The following is a 21,396-nucleotide window of genomic DNA, read 5'->3' on the forward strand; positions in this document are numbered from 1 at the left end:
TTATCTAGTTTAAGGTACTTTATCATGTTTTAAGCAAACAGGCCAATTTTGACGTTGAAGTTTTTTATTGCTTTTTTATCAAATAAAAAAAGTCAATTTTTGTAGTGACTTTTTTTAATGCATTTTTTAACATTTCACCCCATTTTTAAGGTTATTGTGGGTTCTAACGATTTTGGCCATAATTCCGGCGGATCCATATAGAAATCGCGGAAAAACAAATAAAAACTACTTCGACGTCAGAATTGGCCTGTTAAAAATGATAAAGCACCTTATAATAAATTAAAACACAAAATGTGGGGTGAAACGTACAATTTTGTTACTACTGATTTGTCCCTTTTTTTGGTGTTATATACTTATTTAATTTTTCTAATTTTCACTCCTGCCTGTGTGATTCAGTCGAGTTTTCACCCTAGACATCCACATTTTTGGGGAAAGAAATCAAAATTGAGTAACATTTTACAATTTAACTTTGAAATTGTAAAACCGAATGGATTAGAAAATTTAAGATTATGGTAAACATGGTAAATCATTAATCAAAATTTTTTGTTTATGATTTGGCCTAGATACTAGCCCCGCCCACCCACCCACTCTTTTCTTAGAATGTATGTCATTTGCCAAAATCAGTTTTATCTTAGCAGATACTCGCCCCACCCACCCGCCCTCTCTTTTCTTAGAGGGTATCTCATTTGCCAAAGATATCTTGTAAGAAAAGAGTGGGCGGGGCTAGTATCTGCTAAGATAAAAGTTATTTTGGCAGATGAGGTACCCTCCAAGAAAAGAGAGGGTGGGTGGGCGGGACTAGTACCTGCTAAAATAAGAATGATTTTGGCAGACGAGATACCCTCGAAGAAAAGAGAGGGTGGGTGGGGGGGGGGGCTAGAATCTGCTAAGATAAGAATAATTTTAGCAGATGAGATACCCTCTAAGAAAAGAGTGGGCGGGGCTAGTATCTGCTAAGATAAGAGTAATTTTGGCAGATGAGGTACCCTTTAAGAAAAGAGAGGGTGGGTGGGCGGGGCTAGTACCTGCTAAGATAAGAATGATTTTGGCAGATCAGATACCCTCTAAGAAAAGAGTGGGCGGGGCTAGTATCTGCTAAGATAAGAGTAATTTTGGCAGATGAGGTACCCTCTAAGAAAAGAGAGGGTGGGTGGGCGGGGCTAGTACCTGCTAAGATAAGAGTAATTTTGGCAGACGAGATACCCTCTAAGAAAAGAGTGGGCGGGGCTAGTATCTGCTAAGATAAGAGTAATTTTGGCAGATGAGGTACCCTTTAAGAAAAGAGAGGGTGGGTGGGCGGGGCTAGTACCTGCTAAGATAAGAATGATTTTGGCAGATCAGATACCATCTAATAAAAGAGTGGGCGGGACCAGTATCTGCTAAGATAAGAGTAATTTTGGCAGATGAGGTACCCTCTTAGAAAAGAGAGGGTGGGTGGGCGGGGCTAGTACCTGCTAAGATAAGAGTAATTTTGGCAGATGAGATACCCTCTAGCTAGTACTTGTTAAGATTTTGCGTAGGGCGGGTGGGTGAGTCTACATTTTGCAATTTTTTTTGTTAATATGACTAGACTTATTTCGACAAGAAACTTAAAGGATGTTTAAAATGGAAAGTTTGGGCTCCAGCCCATAATTGCAAAATGCATTTTTCCTTGCAAGAATGTACCATTTTAACTGTTTCTTGTTGTGAAAAGATGGCTATGTATATTAGGAAAAAAGAGGGCAACGTATAAGCGCCGCCCACCCGCCCTATCAATTCTGATGATTTTATTCGTCGTGAGCCGAGGGGCGGAGCTTAATTGTAAAATCCTTATTTTTCTACGAGCAACTACTATGTGAAATATATCCTTTAGTAATCGGGTTATACAAACAAAACTGAATGTATTAATTAAACAAGAAAACCAAAAGACGAGCCCGGAGTCTTGGTTATCCATGGTGTATTATTTGGGAGCCCGTGGAGATTTTTTTGGAAATTATTTAAAACAATTTTGGAGGACTTTTGTGTTCTATTTTTGGAAAATTTTGACCTGACCTGTTGTTATTCTTAAAAAGATCTTATTTGCCAAATTCACTCTGATCTTTTAACAGTTACTAGCCCCGCCCACTCGTCTTCTCTTCTCTTAAAGGGTATCTCATTTGCCATGTTTATTGTCTTAAAAATAATAAAAGGTGAATTTCAGTCACTATCGTTACTAAGAAATCAGAAAGTAAGTCGGAGGAATTCACGGTATATCCTAGAATTTTTTGTCGATTTTTAGACAACTTTTTCAAACGAGAAATTTTTCCAATGGTTCCCCCTTCTTCAAATTTCGGCGCAATTTAGACAATTTTCGAAACGTAATAAATATGTTTTCTTGTAGATTTCGAGCTGTAGAAATCACTTCCGGTCTAGTTTCTTAGATGATTCAAACCGTTTTTTCTCCAATGGCTGTGAAATATCGAAATTTTTGTAATTTTTAAATATTTTGACTTTAATTTCGTACATTTCGAAAACGTTGCTCAATGGACATAAATACGCTATATTTTTGTTATTAAGTTGGTATTAAGTAGTTAACTTGTTCTTTTAAGTACAAATTTTTATTTAATAAAAGTGTTTTACAAAAGTAAAGCGTGTTTTATTTTTTATGGTCATTTTAGTAAGCGACAATTTAATAGTAATCACACTTTAGATGTGATGTACTGTACTTTCTGGGCGACGGAAGTTCTGTCGAAATAATGTTCGACCAATTTTTTAATTTAATAATTATAATGATTACCTATTAAATTTGATATTTTGTGAACATAATATTTTATGCTTCTGTTTAGTTTTTGCCCGCCGTCCACCATTTTCTGTTCGCTTCATCTCAGCTGGAGAAGAGCAGCCATCCGACTCCTTTAACCTGATTGACAGAACAAGAGAACAACAATCGGCGAATAAGAATCAAATATTTTATGTGTGTAGCGTGAAGCTCGGTTGGTTATTTATGTTCTCAAGCTGGACCCCCGCCACTAAGATATACATAACAATAGACGCTGTTGATTCCACCAACGAAACAACCAAAACCAACCCTTCAACCAATAGTTGATAACGTCATTATTTTATTTTTTATCGTGACGGTATTTACGATTCATCTTCCACATACCGCTGACCCACACAGTGAACATGATCAATACCCAACCATTATTTTTGATTTTTGAAACTAGTCATTTACAACACACAAGTTACCAGCGACAGGTGCGTAAATCCGGCCGTTTTAAAACGTCAATCGCTTTTTGTCACCAGCTCGAGCGACCTGATTACGGAGCCTTGCATCGCAATTAACTGCAGCGCCGAAGACATAAATACACATAAAATTTAATTAATGAAAACTATGAGCGATGTTTACACAGTCGTAAAGTTAATAGATATGCAATACGCTCTTAGATGAGGCGTTATTTTCTCTCTCGTTATTTCGCTAATGGGTGCGTTTCCATATTTTAGCGGTTGTGGTTGTGCGAGCGGACCCATTTGTAAGCAAATTCACTGTTTTCTTCGACTATCAATTAACGAATCTGTGTTCGAACGACTTTATTTGTATTACACAGGCGGGGCGCTTATTAAAATTACTAGAAATGTCCCTGGAAGAGGACATTATCGCTGTTGAAAGGAACTAAAGCGCCGGACTCCTCGACATCATAGCTGCCGACCACATTCCACGATTCCGTTAGATTGTCCACGGAAACGGAGTCGTCTTTAGACACTATGTACATAGGGAAGATCTCGTCGGGGGTGTCCTTGCTGCTGGAGGCGGCCACCACCGGATCCTTGTTCACTTGAATGGGGGACTGGTGAAGGATAATTACCTTGGGCTGACTTCTGAAACCCAAAAAAATGTCGTGCTGTCCAGCGAAAGCGAAAAACTAACCTGTCTTTTTCGCTTTCTGCAATCACTTCTTCTTCATCTTCGCTGATCGCAGGAAATTCCGTGCGGTCGTCTTGCACATCATATATTCCCGCGATAAAACTGGTAGCTTCTCGGCCAGTCTTGAAAATCTGTGGATGTTGACCGACCAGATGAACCTTAAATTCCTTCGCGAAGTTGCTCTGGAAGGCCGAATTCTCGCAAAATTTGCACTCGTAGATGCACTTGCCTGGGTGTTTGTTCGTCAATAAAATGTGCTTGCGGAGGTTTTCCTAAAATCAGTGACAAATTTAGAACGAATTATGCTAAACTATGTAATCGAGCCTAGCTCGATTGCAAATTATCTTAACGACTTGCCAGGGTGTTGCACTTGTAAGTGCAATGCGGGCAGTTGAAAGGCTTCGAGCCCGTGTGTAGGCGGATGTGCCGTTTCAAGTGGCACAGCGTCCTCGCCGAAAACGAGCACTTGGTGCACGAATACTTCTTGGACTGGTCGTGGACAGTTAAATGGCTGAAAAAAAGATTTGTGATAAAATTACGTATTCGATCAATTAAGAACAGTAGTAGTAGCGGTTTTCGTTTTAAATTTATAGCCAGCAACGCATTTGGATCGAATACCGTCGAGTTGAATAAATAAATTAAGCAAACACTTTGAACAGGCGGCCGGTGTGGTTATGCTCGCATTAATTGACATTTTGGTGAGTTCGAGCTGTAATTAATGCCCTTATCTAACCCGAAATCGAAGCTGGAACTCATTGCTAAACACTGCTTGTCGTTGCTCACCATACTTTATTGGCGCAGGTATTTCAAAGGTAATGTAATGTATGGAACAAAATGGCCGGGTTGCGATTGTCTCAATTATCCACCACGGGAAATTTATTAAGTCATTAGTCAAATTAATCAAAAATGCTACGCGCGTCAGACGGGAGGTTACTGCGCTGCCGCCCCGTTGATGTCTCTTTTGTCGGTTCTCTAGAACAAACTATAACACACTGAAGTGTCACTCGTCGACTCGACTAATTTAATTTTTTAGTACGTAAATTAATTATGATTATATATAAGACTGACTACGATGAGACTCGTCGTCCTTGTCCTCATTTGCATCCCTGTCAGCTCGATTTTTCTAATCTTAACTTGAAACCAATCCGAGCGAATCACTACACTAAGCTCACTTAACAAGATTACCTTTTCAGTTGTTGCTTCGTTTTCCCTCTGTAGTCGCAAATGTCACACGAGAAGCTTTTCACGTCAGAATGCGTCTTGAAATGGTGCTTCAGTTCCGCCATGCTTCGCGCCGAAAAAATGCATCCCAATTTCGGACACTTGCACAGTTTCCCGGAATGCGTGATCATGTGTTGCTGGAGAATTTTTCTGCAAAAGATCGATTAGTTTTATGACTGCTAACTGTCCCCATTAAGTCCTGCTTTATAATGTATAAATCACATTCCTGCGAGGTGTTATAAATACAAATCCTTAAAGTATAGAGGTTCAATTTTAATTTATGATTGTCTTAAGTCACGTAATTGCAATGATCTTGCGATAGCGTTTAGTTACTTATAACGTTAGTAACGTATTTATTGCATTTCTTTAATTATCACGTGCAATCACATGTCTGCATTACTGAGATTTATACGAAATGCTTAGACAATTTAATTAAGGAAGTGAGGAATATCGATAGACAAAAGTCTGCAATATCGGTTAACACGTATGATATTGCGCAATTTAGATGCTAACGCGCTGGACATAATCATACAGGTGTTGGACGTAACTTGTGTACAGGATGTTTCATTTTCATGTCAATCGAACGGTTAAATTCACAGTGAACCTAAAGTAATGTGTGAAAAGTTAAATTTTGAAGATTAATGAAGAAAATCAACGACCTCGTGGAAAAGAAGAAAATCTAACCTCAAAATTGAAGATGTCGAACTTCGTAGTCCCAGCACCGCTGAATCTCAATGGAAATTTATATGAAACCTGGAAAAAGTTTAAGAAGAGCTTCAACATATATATGACAGCATCGTCGTACGACAAGGAACCAGAAGGAAGGCAAGTGGCAATTCTTCTTAATCTAATTGGACCAGAGGCAGTCGAGCTACACGAAACATTCAAGTATGGAAAAGGTGATGAGAAGAAAATAGAGAAAGTATTACAAGCATTTGAAGAGTACTGTAACCCAAAGAAGAACATACTTCATGCAAAATTTCTCTTCTACAATCGCAAACAACGAGCCCTTTGATTGCTTTTTAACTGATTGCAAAACTTTGGTGCAAGCATGTGACTTCAAGAATGCCGATGAACTCTTGAGGGACAAAATAGTATTGGATGCTGCTGACACGGACACCATCGACACGATTATAAAGTTGGGAGATATCAAGTTAAAAGACGCCATTGAAAAATTTCGAATTGCTGAACTGGTAAGAAGACAAACCCAAGAAATCCATGGAAAAGAAGTCAACCTGGTAGCTGGAAAGAAACAGGAGAACCAACAGAAAAATGGAATGTTTGTTCAACAAAAATGGAGAGAAACCCCTTCGTCCTCCTCCTATGAGAGACCGAAAAATACAGATGGAAAGTTCCACGACAAGAAGAAGGAGAGATACGAAAGAAACAATGGAAACAACGACGATAACACGTATTATTGTAATAATGTTAGGAAATTCAGGGTAAATTCAATCTCATGCAGCAAATTTCTGAAAGTTGAAAATGTAAACGTAAATTTTAAATTAGACACTGGTTCAGATGTTAATTTAATACCATAAAATGTCTGAAAATATACAAAAAACTACGTACAAAAAAAAATAAAATTAACGAGTAGTAATCTCAAATTAGAAGCGTATGGAGGTTCAAGAATAAAACATTTTGGACATGTTGATCTAAATGTTAAGATTGATACAATGAATTCCGTTGAAAAATTTATTGTCACCAAAGCTAATTTTACACCGATTTTGGGACTAAGTTCATGTTTAAAATTAAACTTAAATGGTAAAGAAAATTTAATTGAAAAATACAGTGAAAATTTGAAAGGTGTAGGTTGTTTTCCAAATAAATATAAAATCGAACTAAAAAACGACGCAAATCCTGTATCTTTGCCACCTTACAGAATTCCTATAAAATTGCAGGATAAAGTTAAAAATGAATTAGACAGATTGTGTAAATTGGATATTATTACAAAATATGAGCAACGGACAGCATGGGCTAGTAGACTCACTGTTGTAGAAAAACCAGATAAAACGTTGAGACTGTGTTTAGATCCCAAATATATAAATGAAAGTATTAAAGACGAACATTTTGAAATACCTACATTGTCTGATCTAAAATCTAAACTTGGTAAAGCCAAATTTTTTAGTTGTTTGGATCTAAAGGAGGGATTTTGGCAGATTAGGCTTGATGAAAGTTGTATTTAACACTGTGTTTTTTCAACAATGTTTGGTAGTTATGCGTTTAAAAGACTACCATTTGGTTTGAAAATATCTGCCCAAGTCTTTCAGAAATTCAATTCTCAAACTTTCGGAGATATTGATAACATCTTTATTTATATTGATGATATATTGATTTTTGCAGAAAAAAAAGCAATGAATATTAAATTCAATTTAAAGAAATTCCAATATAAACAAAAATCAATTAAATATTTAGGGCACATTTTTCATAATGGTACTGTCGAAATTGATCCAGAACGAATCAAAGCAATAATGCAATATGATACACCACGTGATAAAAAGACTTACAACGACTATTGGGTTTAATTAACTATTTGCGCGATTTTATCCCAAATTTAGCTGAGCAATCCAATTCATTAAGACATTTACTCAAAAAAGATTCACAATTTGTATGGTTAGATGGTCATACTCAATACATTAAAAAATTAATAAGTCATGCGCCGTCACTAAATAATTTTGATCGAAATAAAGAAATTGTAATACAAACTGACAGTAGCAAAAATGGCATTGGTTGTGTACTTTTGCAGGATAAAAAACCTATTAGCTTTGCATCAAAAAGTTTGTCAGACAATGAAATCAAATATGCACAAATAGAAAAAGAATTTTTAGCGATATTATTTGCATGTCAACGTTTTTATTATTTCATTTATGGCCAAAAAATTAAAATTCAAACGGATCATAAACCTTTAATTGGTATAATGAATAAAGAAATAAATCAAATTCCATCTAGTCGACTTCAAAGAATTCATTTCAAGTTATCAATGTATGATTTCGAATTAGTGTACACTCCGGGTAAAAACATGTTAATTGCAGACGCGATAAGTCGAGCATGTTCAACAGCTGAAAATGTTGAAACTGACATAGAACTGAATCAAGTAATTCATACAGATAATGTGAGCGACAAAATAATCGAAAAAATAAAATACGAGACGAATAAAGATGAAATCTTACAAGAATTAATATCATTATGTATCAATGGTTGGCCACAAGATAAATGTAAAATTTGATTATAAAATGCGGCATGACTTTTTTGTGAATGATGGAATAGTCTACATACAAAATAAAATAATGATTCCAAAAAACCTAGAAACTTTTATTCTTAACAAAGTCCATGAATCACACTTAGGTATTTACAAAACCAAGTGGAGAGCAAAATCATTATTTTATTTCATTAATATGGATTCAAAAATTGAAGAACTAATTGCGAAATGCCAAACTTGTCAAAAATATAGACCTAAAAATGCCCATGAACCAATGATAATTCACGAAATTCCTTCACTTCCGTTTGAAATAGTAGGTTGTGATATTCTGAAATGTGCTGGAAAAAATTATTTAGTTTTAGCGGACTATTATTCACATTAGGTAGAATTGAAATTACTACCAAACAAAAATTCAGCACTCAAAGAAATTTTTGCGACACATGGAATACCTGATAAATTAATTGCTGATAAATAATATGCCATTCAATTCGTTCGAAATGCACAATTTTGCTACCAATTGGAATTTTTCAATAACTACAAGCAGTCCGAGATATCCTCGTAGTAATGGTTTGAGTGAACGATATGTTGGCATTTGCAAAAAATTTTTAACGAAATTTAACGAAACAGGGACAGATATTGAAAGTATCTTACTCGATTACAGAAATTCACCCCTTTTCATTACAGGAATCACACCAGCAATGTTATTGTACAGCAGAAAAATGAAAACTAAATTACCTATGTTGAAAACAATGTTACAACCACAAATTGTCGAAAACTTTCATAACATGCTTGAAAATCACAAACTTAAAACAAAAATAAATCATAACAAAAATACCAAAGAAAGAAATTTCGATCTAAATAAAAAATTTATTATGTATAGGGATAATGATAAAAAAATATGGAAACCAGCAAAAATCGTAAAACCATGGCATACACCGCGTTCAGTAATAATCAAAGATTTAAATACTAATAAGACTTTAAGACGCAACACTGTAGATTTGAACTTTAACAATCATTATAATTTTAAAAATGCCAAAAACTGTAAGGAGGATGAGGAGCAAGTGAAACAAACGAAAAGTTATTGCAAATCAACCTCTGATAATAATCAAAATGTAAACAGACCGAATTGCGACGTAAATCAATCGAGAATAACACGCTAAGGACGTATTGTAAAGCCTGTTGTTAAGTTGAATTTGTAAATATTAAGAAGTAGGATAAGTAGTTTTTGTAATGTTAAGAATTTATGTTTTTATTGAAAAAAGGGAGATGTAGTGATAAAACATACAAGTATTACGGGTTGCAGAAGCAACATGGCGTACTGAATGTAATCACGTTGTTTTCAATAAATCACTAATCATCTAAAAGTGTATTTAATTAAAACGACAAGACATAGGCAACTAGTTATACAGACGCGTCTGGTCTTTGTCGTGCGTCCTTGGGCATTTAGTAAAATTCAAAACTGAGAGGCGGCACATTGTCATGACCTAGTTCGTTCCTATAATCATGATTTCTAAATAGACAAACCGCTCACCGTCCTAAAGTATTTTTAGTAGCAGTGCATTCGCACACCTGACCGGTACTGTGCTGAGTACTGTGTTCCTCCACACATTAACTGTATTCTCGGTCCCTAGTTGTTTAAAAGAATCCCAGCGATGTCTATAGCCCCATCGAAAATCGGTTTGCGTTTCTCGATCCGTTTTTGATTTCCCAGTGTCTGGTCCGAATTGAGATTTAAGTTGCAGATGAGTCAGTAACCGGCAGGCAGGGTTAGGTCGTCGATTCTGGCATACCTCTCTGCATTCGGTAAATAACAAGGTGAATACGGCCTTGTTTATACCTCGGATGGTGCATTTAGCTCGGCGTGCACATATATTGTCGCAGTGCGTATTTATAAACAGGTTCTTGAATACACTTAGCATCTCCCTATCATAAGTCACTCATTATGGTCCGGTAATCTGCTCGGTAGTGGGCCGGCTCCCATACTCTGTCACCTGACCACTCGCATATCTCATGTCGTTAATAACAAATTATTATATAAATAACCGACGGTGACTTTTGTTTAATAAGCCCCGTGGGTTTGTCACAAGACCAATGAATCAGACGATGGCCGCGGACGCCATTACTGAAATGTCACCGCTACGTCGCTAATTGGTGTTATTAATTCCGCATTAAATATGTCGCATATTTAACGTGGACTAGGGATTAAGCGAAAATACGAACTTGCGTTGTTTATAAGCCCGACAAACGAGACCGGATCCAATCGTTATTTAAGGGCTGGATTTGCACGACGGACGCCGTGTTGATACAACAATAGACGCGGAATGTCAAAGCAGATGGCCGCCAAAGCCAGCGCCGATATTTGTTTATTTGAGGGATTTATCAGAACATCGATCTGCGTTCACAAGCGCTTTAAAACGCGATACTTCAAACAGACAAATCACTCAAAAGAACGCGTCTATTTCACGCAAAAACTAGGGAGGCTTCTTGGAAGAACTGGGCACCTACGACAGACAGACATACAGACAGACCGACGAACCGGAAAATAACTTTGTACGTGAATGTGTATAACGCAATGAGTTCTGAATAACGAGTCCGCAGTAAGTAATTTTGCATCTGGAGCTCGTACCTGTACTCCTCTCCATGTTAAATGTCCTTGTCTCCGGAAGACGATTTTGTCGTCCATAATTAGTTGTCTACTATTCGTTCGGATTATTAAAATTAATTAAACTCGAATCAAATTATGGGACGTTTAAGCATTTGAAAAAAGGCCGACGACTTGTTTATTTTACGATCCACTCCATCGAAACGGCGATTAGTTAATCAGACGCAGGACAATAAATAATGTTAATGTAACGCCCACAAGACTCCGACGATGTTTTTGAAAATTAGACAAAAACCGAAGGAGCGTTCAATTTGTTGTTGGTTGCAGTCTGGGATCGATATGGACCGGATGAGGGGTCATTTCCAAGTTTGACGTGCATGGAAGTTTGTCGGACGAATGCTCTCGTATGACATTCCCGCTAATAGTTTCCTTCGACGTAACGATACAGCGAAACTTTGGCCATTCATTGCGAGCGCAATTATCATATATCTGGTCGGTATGACACCCGAAATGGTCCGATCATGCAAAGCAGTGGCGTCATCATCCTTCGGCTTAGCAAATCACCACCGCCGAAGTCTGTTCGGTATTTTTAGCGAATAAATCTCTTTCGGGATTTATGGACGGATGGAACGCTTCCTGAAATTGTTTTTGCATTTCAGACTCGAACACGAATATTGTTAATGGCCAGACATTAAGGGCACGCACGAGACGGAGCGCCGCTGCTTATTGATAATTACTGGGCGAGTTTATGATACGTGTGATTTATCGCTATACCGAGAAATTGAGAAAGGGTGGTTCACGCAAAAATTACACTGCAAAAATTTACAATTCGGGGGAAATGGGGACGGAATCGGCAGCCACAACGCCCACTTGCCGGGATTTAACATTTCTCTAGCATTAAACGTTCGATTCAAAGAAGAGACGATGTAAGGTGGAGACTGGAGTGACATAAAGATAACATCATCGAATAAGAAGGAAGACTGACAAAGCAAACCAGCATCTGCGTCGAACACTCTATCCGCATTCTTACGTATTTCCAGACCTCATTTTAACTATCTAGTTGTAAAAAGTTTTTCTCGATTTTTTGCTCTTGCTCTCATAAATATTGTAAAAGTAATGCCGACTTTTCCCATTTATTCAACTGTCATCGTTCCAAAATCCGTATATACATAGGTACAAATATGGAATGTTGCAGGCGCACAATTCCTCCGGGAAGTATAAACATGCAGTTGCGTCAGAAATGTTGTACCTACGTGCACAATTTTTCTAAAAGTTGGGGATCTGTGTTTATACCAAATACCGATGTTCTAGATCCAATTAGCTTTTGTTTCCTCCTTCAACAAAAAAAAACTAAATCCAAATTGAGTGTTTTTTGATTAGCTACCAAAAATACTCGGAAAAAAATATTTTTTGTAGTCCTAATTGTTCCTCTTTTTTTTATTTGCTTAATTTTTGTGTCTCCTTATTGGAGTTTTAACTCCTTTCTTGTCGTAATATAGAACACGTATATATATACAAGCTTGGTGTCGGTGTCGGTGTCGGTGTCGAGGTCACCGAGACCGATCTGAACGACAATTTGTGCTTGATGACGTGACAGTTGAGATTATCAATATTTATTTTTAATAAAAACATCTTTATTCTTATATATGTATTTTAAAAATGAAGAAAATAGTTATCCAAATTTGAAATTAATTAGACAAGTATATTTTGTAGAAACGTTCGTCCACGTCCTTGTTTTGACGTAAATTTTATTTAGACTAAATCCATAACAAACGCTGAAGGGTGTTGGGACACGAAATCTAGACTAGACGATATAATAGTTTCATAGTATACCATATGACATAAATTTTGTTTTTCAAGTCATAAGTCGTCCACTAGTTGAGTTATCAATAGGTGGTAAAAGCTAAGTTTAATTCTAAGTTGGATGTTTTTTGAACCACGTGATGTATTTATTTTAGTGTCTTTTTGTTACTTTTTTCGTTAATGCTGTCTCTATAATAAGTTTGGAACAAATTCGATACAAAATTGGACAACAAAATTTGACCGAAATTCCAAAACCGACATTTTGAAACACGCTTCTTTACATCTACTTTAACATTACACACATATTTTAATTTTAACTTACAAGGGTTATCACAAAAAAAATAAAATTCGCAAAATCAAATCTTATAATTCTCGAAAAATCTGTATTTTCATTTTTTAATTTTTCAAAGTTTCGGTTTCATAATTTTTCGTTTTTGCAACTTTACTTTTATCAATTTTTCAATTTTACAATTTTTGGATATTATAATTTTCCATTCTTCGCGTCTTCAGTTTCTCAATTTTAATTTTTCGATTTTTCAGTTTTTTGTTTCCTCAATTTTCAAGTTCTTTATTTATATTTTTCATTTTCCCGATTTTTTTTTCATTGTTTTCATTTCAGTTATTCAATTTTTTGTTTCACTTCCTTTAATTTTTCAATGTTTCTTCCGATTTTACAATTTTTCGTTCGGTAAATTTTTGTAGAGAAATATGTATGTATTTTGCAATTGCTCCTTGATCTAACAACGAATGAAAAATTCATCACAATTCAAATCGGGGTGGGTGGGCGGGGTTTAATCTTTGCTTTTTTTTAATATATAGAGTTTTCTTTCAACAACAGGATAGTTAACATGTTTTCAGTTTCTTGTTGGTAAAAAAGACTTTGTATATAAGAAAAACTGGACAAAATATAAACCCCACCCACCCACCCCTTCTCAATTGTGACGAATGTTGTATTCACCATGACCTTTGTTGCAAAATCCTCCTGTACAAAAATTACCATATGAAACTTTCTAAAAGGGTAGAATTTTCTAGAGATGTTATAATTAAACTCCGCCCCTCTCACAATTGAGATCGGGGTGGGTGGGTGGGGCTTAATCTTTGTTTTTTTTTTCCTTAGATACATAGTTTTCTTTTAACAATTTTTTGGCACGAAGAACAAGAGATATTATAATAAAAAACATAGGGTCAATATATTATTCAATAATTTTGAACTGTACTTCTAATGTAAGCCACGTAGAATAACTTATACTTTCTTGTTTTTCTCTAAAAACTGAAGAAATGAAAAACTGAACAATGAAAAATTTAAAAATTAAAATTTCAAAACTCGTAAAATTTCAAATCGAAAAATTGCAAAATCTAAAAATTGAAATGTTCGAAAGTTGGAAAAGCGGAAAACAGGAAAATATAAAAATGAAAACTCAAAGAGCTAATTGCAGAATTATAGAACAGAAAAACAAAAAATTGAAAAATTGTAAATGGAAAAATTGAAGTGAAATTGAAAAAACAAAAAATTATAAAATTGGAACTTTGAAAAACTGAAAAATCGTAAAATTAAAGGAAATAAAAAACTGAAACGAAAAATTAAAAATTGAAAACTCGAGAAACCCAATTCGAAAAATTACAAAATCTATAAATTGAAAAATTCAAAAGTTGAAAACTGAGAAAATTTGAAATCGAAAAAATGAAACAGGTGTGGGACCGTTATTTACGCCACTGGATTTTACTTTATAGAGGTTATCAGAAAACAAAAATTGCAAAAACAAGATAAATTTTTTCGAAAAAGTGGAATTTATTTGACTGCACTTTAGAGGCGAGGGAAGTTCTGTTGAAATAACCTTAGATCAATTTTTTCTTTCATTTTTGAGATTTCCTGAATCTATAAACGTATAAAACACCGATAAACTGCATAGTGCAAATGCTGGTCTCCCCCACCACCACCCTCAGTTCTATAGTTAAAACACCTTACCTGACCAGACCAGACTAGATACCAAAAGTTCTTTTTCTTTCACTTTCGAGATTTCCTAGAATCTATAAATATTTAAAAACAGCGATAGAGTGTACAGTTCCAATGCTGGTCTTCCGCCCCCTCCATTGTTAAGAGACCTGACCTGCTCTGACCTGAGTTGACCTGAACAGACAAGACTAAACCAAACCAGATCAGACCTGATTTCAAGATTCCTTTTTTTTCATTTTGAGATTTTTTGGAAGTATGAAGATTTTTAAAAAGTGATAGAATGATCTGATAGATAATGGTCTTCTCCCTCCCTTCAAACCCATTCATAGTTAAAAAACCTGATCTGACCAGACCAAATTTCAAGATTCCTTTTTCTTTTCCCCTTACACAATTAAGTGACTTGACCTGACCTAACCAGATCTCAAGATTTCTCTTTGTTTCGTTTTCGAGATTTTCTAGACTCTATAAATGAAAATATCGATAGAGTACAGAGCGCAGATGCTTGTCTTCTCCGACGCTCCGTCCAGTTAAGAGAACTGACCTGACCTGATCTGACCTAACCTGACTTGACGTGACCAGAGCATGTTCCAAAATGTCTTTTTAATTTATTTTTAAGATTTTCTAGAGTCTATAAATATTTCTTTCAATTTTGGGACTTTCTAGAATCTATATGCGAGCGAAGGAGTGTATGTCTGGTCTTCCCCCACCCAAACCCTCCCATATTTAAAAAACTTGACCTTACCGGACCATACCAAAGTTCAAGATTTATTGTTCTTTCATTTTTGAAATTTTTAGAGTCTATAAATATGTATATGTCTAGATGTTGATCTTATTCCCTTCCCCCTTCTTAAGAAGTTTGACCTGTTCTAACCGGCGAATTTCAGGATTTCTTTTTTTTCATCTTTGAGATTTTCTAGAATCTATAAATGAAAATATAGAGTATATATATAGATAGAGTACACAACACAAATGCTGGTCCTCCGTCCTCCCTTTCAAAGATAAGAGAACTGAACTGAACTGACCTGACCTGTCTAGACCAGATCAGATTTCAAGATTTCTTTTTTTTTCGTTTTGAGCTTTCTTACAGTCTAATATTTGAAAATACCGAAAAAGTGTACAGTTGAAGTACTAGTGTTCTCCCCCCTAACTCCATAGTTAGAAGTCCTAGTCTAATTTGGCTGGACTAGACCAGATTTCAAAATTTCTCTTTCTTTCATTTTTGAGATTTTCTAGAACCTGTAAATATTTTAAAATAGCGGTAGAGTTTACAGTGCAGATGCTGAACCTGTCCCCCCCCCGCCCCACTTCCCCTCATATTTCTGCAACTAGGAAATTCGGAATGGGTGTGTTCGATATGAATATTTAAGTAGAAAATAGTGAGTATTATGTGAATAAATGAGTAACTATAAGTATTTCGCAATTAATTAATTTATATGTATAAATAAAAGTGTTTTTATTTTACCCCACCCTGTATATACACATACCTGACCATTTAATGGGTATAATTCCTCCAGATGTGGGGTCTTAATAATATTCATATTAATTAAAAAAAGCTCCGTGCTCTTCTGCTTACGATCTTACATTACCCTGTCTTCGGCGTTATTAATTAACAAGAAAAAAATCCTGCAGCACAAATGAAGAGCAAGCAAGTAATAAAATGATGCATCTAATAGATGGGAGTCGCAACGTGGCAAATGGTATCTGTCTGTAATTTCCTCTCGGATTCATTCGTAATTTACGGCGGCTGATGGGCGTTCTACTCAAAAATCTGGACACGGGGCGGCATCTCTGCCGCGTATAAATCTGTCAAAGCGATATTGTATTGCTGTTATTTATGTAGAAATCAACTGTTCACTTCATTCTCATCAATCTAGCTTGCCATGACCGCCAGAACATAGTCTCTCCATCTCTGTTGCTCTCCCTCCACGCAACGTTTTATTACAAATCGAAACTCTATTAATTTCAAATAGGTAGGTAGATATTATACATAGATACCGGTGAGAAAGGGAAGTTTGATCTGGCCATCGTGACCCGAAGATTAAGTTATGATCGCGGGGTTAAAACAACCCTTTTCGACCTAAATTGCAAAACACTTGTTTCTGACAAAAAAATATAATAGTCATACACCAGCCGCTGTTTCTGGCGGTTTCTGGCTGTATGGTTCGAAATTTAAATTTTCCCCCAGCGGTCAGCCGCATCTTCGCGGTCGCATCGTTTTCTCAAATCGCAATCGCAATAATTGATTTTAATGTCAGAGCATTTCCCACTTCACCTGCGCCATTATTAATTGCAGGTGTAAGCGTTTGGAAAAGAATGTGTTAAACAATAAGCCCCGGTCGGTTAATTACTGCGCGCGTTATCGCTTCCTGGTGTTTCGTGTGGGTGAGGTCCAGGTCGCGGAGGCGTCCTCCGAGTAATTACTATTTATCACGTCACGGTGGCGGCGTAAAGAAAAGAAGTGAATGGTGAAGGTGGAAGAGTCCCTCTCGGTACCGCCGCTATATCGAATCATGCCAATCTCGCGCTGGTCGGATTTTTAAGCCGGGACCCGGGATTTATTGCATACTTTTAAGCCTCTGGCGGCCGTAAATTTGAAGTCTCCTTTTTGCGGCGTCACCCCGTGATGCATGGATGGGCCGAGCGCTAATGGCCCCCCGCACTCGCCTCCCCTTTCGTCTTCGACACACGTCACCGACACCTCCGATGCAAATCGATTGATAACGATACGGAATTAAGCGCACTTCTGAGGGGGAAAAAGCTCCGTCTAAGCCGGGGACTTTCTTTATCTTGGAGGGATACTCGGCAGATCTCGGGGCTAATTTAAAGTTATTTGAGGCGCAGACAGCAAACAATAAAATTTGACGCAAGAAATACAACGATCTGTCAACTACGACCTATCAGAACCGAGTTTTCTGCAAATGTTGACTGCTGTCTAGTGTTTCTGCTTCTGGTGCTTAAGGGGGCATCTTGTGGGCTGCGGAGTGTATCGAGATTGGGCGTTATCGTCGCTTAAAAATTTAATTACGCTGATATAGAGTGACAATTGGGTTGAATTTAGCAAATTACGCTTCGGATAATTATCGTCGTGTTTCAATTAATTAAATTTAGGAAAAAAGATAATGAAACCGGGGCAGTCGCGCCCCCAATTATTGCTCGAAAACAAACGCAAACGAAACAAATTTCACAGGCGACTTGGTGCCACCGTTAAAAATATGGCTAATTGGAATAAACGGCCGTTTGCGTTAATTATATTCGTAAGTAAGGATCGGCGTGATCGCATATTATCGCATTCATATTTCGCGTGGTGGTGCGCATTCTCTGGCGACGTGAGCTTTAAAATTTTCGTCGTATAATCATAAATTCCGCATTTAATTTGATTGGATTAAGACGCCTCAAAAAAGATGTGTCTGTAAATCGACGGTAATTTATTGGTAATTATTTTGATACTCGGGGAGAGAAGCTATTACCGTGACTCATGCCTGTGTAAGACAATGTTTACCGCTCTCTCACAGTTCTCATTATGCATAAGTAGTTTATTAATAATCTGGGTTCGCATCATTTTTATTGGTCCTCCGGAAAATATCGTCTAATAAATAAAGTTTCTAGTTAAATTTTAATCTTACTTTCGTTTTAATTCGGACGTAAAAAGCATAAAAGCTGTGACGAGGCCAGAAGACCGACTTTTATGGGGATGGCGTGGAGTTTGCCACTTGTGTCTGGGAAACAATCGTTAAAGTTTCAAACTTTAGTTTTTTCGCTAATTTAATGAATGCGCGCAAAATATTATTCTGTTTGTTTCACCCCTTTAAAAATTTTTAATAAAAATAAATTCCGAAACCAATTTCTAACTTATTCTTCCACGATCGCCCTCGGTTCGGATTCGGTTGAATAAACTAGTTCATTTCAAACCGTTCGAGTTTTTCCATTTCTCGAGCGATCTCGACTGCAACAAAATACACTGTGCTACTCCTTGGCTAAAAATTCACCACCCCGACTTGGCAGACGCTAGTGAACACAATGGCAGTATAAATCGGACAGTGAGCATTTGCGCCAGTTATTTATGTCTCATATTTCGTACTAAACGTGCTGTAATTAGAGAATTGTGGTGTGCGTGAAATATAGGTGAAGGGTTGGGGATGTTTATGGGTGCTGTGACTGCATTGCCTCGGGGTGCACGAGATAGTGGGATGGCGGCGGCGAACTCGGCACACCACCCCCGACAACAACGCGAGAGCCTTAATTAGATTGCAGCTCAAAAATTATGTGCTAATAATGTGTATGAAGACATTGCTTTTTCTTTAATTGGCTCTCTTATATTCTGAGACGACTACCGGAAGGGTGGTAAAATCTTGTTAAGGGAGTAGCTGTAGGTAACAGTTTGCTTGAAGAAAAACATCGGCCAGGCTAGTTGCTTTTAAAACCAAATATTCATTGGAAGTAATTTCTAGAGAAATTAAATTCTGAGTGCTGATTCTCCTTTCCTACCACTTTCAAGGTGGCCAGCACAATGCACTTAATTATGTTTCATATATTATGAAACAAATTAATTTCGTGCTTTTCCAATCCCCCACTTTCGATAAACCAATTTTTGATACATACAATCATTTATTTAAACGTACATTTTGATTCCATTACATTTGGTTTTCATTGTTTAGGTTTTGACGTTAGAGAAATAATTTCTGGTATCAAAAAGCTGCATACAGACCAGTGGCGTAGCTAGCTTCCACTGCGCCCCCTGCAGTTTATAGTAAGCGCCCCCATACACCAAATTTAAAAAGTAATATAAAATTCACACTCAATGCTCAACACAGCTAAGTTGGTTAATCGTGTTTGACTTATCGTGCTTCCCAAATATGAATTAATTAATTTTAATTTAGAAAAAGATCTTTCTGCTGATAAAGAAGTCACTGGAAGTGTTAAAAATGGAAGTAACGCAGCGCAAATATCTGGTAAACTACTCGTTAAAAAATTATTGTCCATAAACAGAAACTTAGCAATATCTGTAATTTTAGTTATTTTTGCTGAATAATTTCACCAACAACAATGTTTTTAAAAGTAACGATTTGCCCACAGATTGCACTAGAAATATCTTCTTTGTATTTATTTGCCAACTTTGATGCTGCCTCCACCAATTCTTCGTCTGTACTATTCAACATTTCCTGGGGTTCCAGAAAAGAAAAATAGTTTCTGACGTTTTTCATTTTAATTTGAATGTTTAAAATATCAATAGAAAACGGTTGTTTTAAATTTTTCAGTGGGATCTTTGAAAACGGTATCTTCACATAATTCGTCATGAAACAGTTTTACTTTTTTTGTACGTCTAGTTGAAAAAGAATTGTTAATTTTCCAGGTATCCGCACATTTCCTTGATTCCTCCATTATTTGTTCAAAATTGTCACGTATACTTTGAAATTTGTCTTTTTTTGGATGTTCCATCCATTTACAAGCCTCATCTAAAGTAATATTTGAACTCTGTAAAGTTTTTGAGACCAAATTAACATTTTCTAAAATTTTGCATTGAAATACTAATAAATTCAAATTCAACTTTTTTAAAGTTTTTTTTTTTATAACACATTTATCATTTTCTTTCATCTCAATGTTAAGTTGTTGCCATCTCGGTAAACTCACTGAAATAGACGTATATAGCATCCATTAAATCATAAAATGCGGAAATTCCTGGTACACTCTTAACAGAACCATTAAGGACTAAATTGAGGTTATGTGTGGCGCAATGAACATATTCGGCGTAATGATGTTGTTTCAAGTTCTTCAATTTTTTTATATCATTTTCCCGATTTTTTAATTTTCATTTTCTGGATTTTATATCACAATTTTTCGTTTATTCAATTTTTCACATTTTCAATTCCTCGATTTTCCAAATTTCAATACATATTTAGATTTTACAATAATTTTCGTGTTTTCGACCGCAATTTTTCGATCTTTAAGTTTCTCAATTTTTAATCTTTCGATTTTTGAATTTTCCGTTTCTTCAATTTCTCAAGTTTTTAGATTTCTCGAAGCTTTCATTTTATACTTTTGCGTTTTCTCATTTTGAGTTTTCAATTTTACAATTTTTCTATTTTATAGCTTTTCCATTTTGTTTATTCGGAAAGTAGAAAATTCGAAAAATTGAAAAATCGGAAAATTAAAAAATGAAAAAAATTGAAAAAACAAAAAATTGCAAAATCGATAAAACGGAAAATCGAATGGAATTTGTTTTTACGATTTTTTAACTTCGATTTTTTAAATTTTTTAATCTGTATTTCAATTTTTCGATTTTTGGAATTTTCTGTCTCTCATATCTAGGTTTATGGATTTTTTTAGTTTTTCGATTTTTCTGTTTATCTTTTTCTTAAGTAAATATTTCAATTTTGAATTTTCCGATTTCGGCCTATTTCGATTTCTCGATCTTTGGAAATCTCAAGTTTTCGATTTCGATTTCTTGGTTTTTCGATTTTCAAAATTTTCGATTTTTCTAGTATATATTTTAAATTTTCGATTTTTTAAATTTTCCATTTTTCGCTTTTATAATCTTTATTTTTTGATTTCCCGATTTTTATTTTTTAATGTGTTTCAATTTTTCCATTTTTGGAATTTTCGATTTCTCATATCTCAATTTTCCAATTTTAAAAATTTTTCGATTTCTCGATTTTTAAATTTTCGGCCATCTCAATTTATGAACATCGCAATTTTGGGAATTTTTCAATTTCTATAATTTTCAGATTTTCGATATTTTCATT

The 21,396-nt window shown here is 35.8% G+C and overlaps 1 protein-coding gene across 1 annotated transcript in view; it reads right to left on the reverse strand.

Moving 5' to 3' along the window:
• Positions 1 to 3,504: 3,504 nt before the first annotated feature.
• Positions 3,505 to 21,396, reverse strand: part of LOC135136817 (gastrula zinc finger protein xFG20-1-like) — a 68,888-nt gene continuing 50,996 nt past the window's right edge. Inside the window, exons 4-7 of the mRNA XM_064066240.1 lie at positions 5,066 to 5,251; positions 4,238 to 4,391; positions 3,884 to 4,152; positions 3,505 to 3,834 (exon numbers count right to left, since the gene is read on the reverse strand). Of these exons, the coding sequence (XP_063922310.1) occupies positions 3,585 to 3,834; positions 3,884 to 4,152; positions 4,238 to 4,391; positions 5,066 to 5,251 (859 nt within the window). The 3' untranslated portion in view covers positions 3,505 to 3,584. The remainder of the gene's footprint in view (positions 3,835 to 3,883; positions 4,153 to 4,237; positions 4,392 to 5,065; positions 5,252 to 21,396) is intronic.

This window comes from Zophobas morio, unplaced genomic scaffold (genome assembly GCF_036711695.1).
Source record: "Zophobas morio isolate AGI-343-1 ecotype UQ-CSIRO unplaced genomic scaffold, CSIRO_AGI_Zmor_V1 ptg000004l, whole genome shotgun sequence".
Classification (NCBI taxonomy): Eukaryota; Metazoa; Arthropoda; class Insecta; order Coleoptera; family Tenebrionidae; genus Zophobas; species Zophobas morio.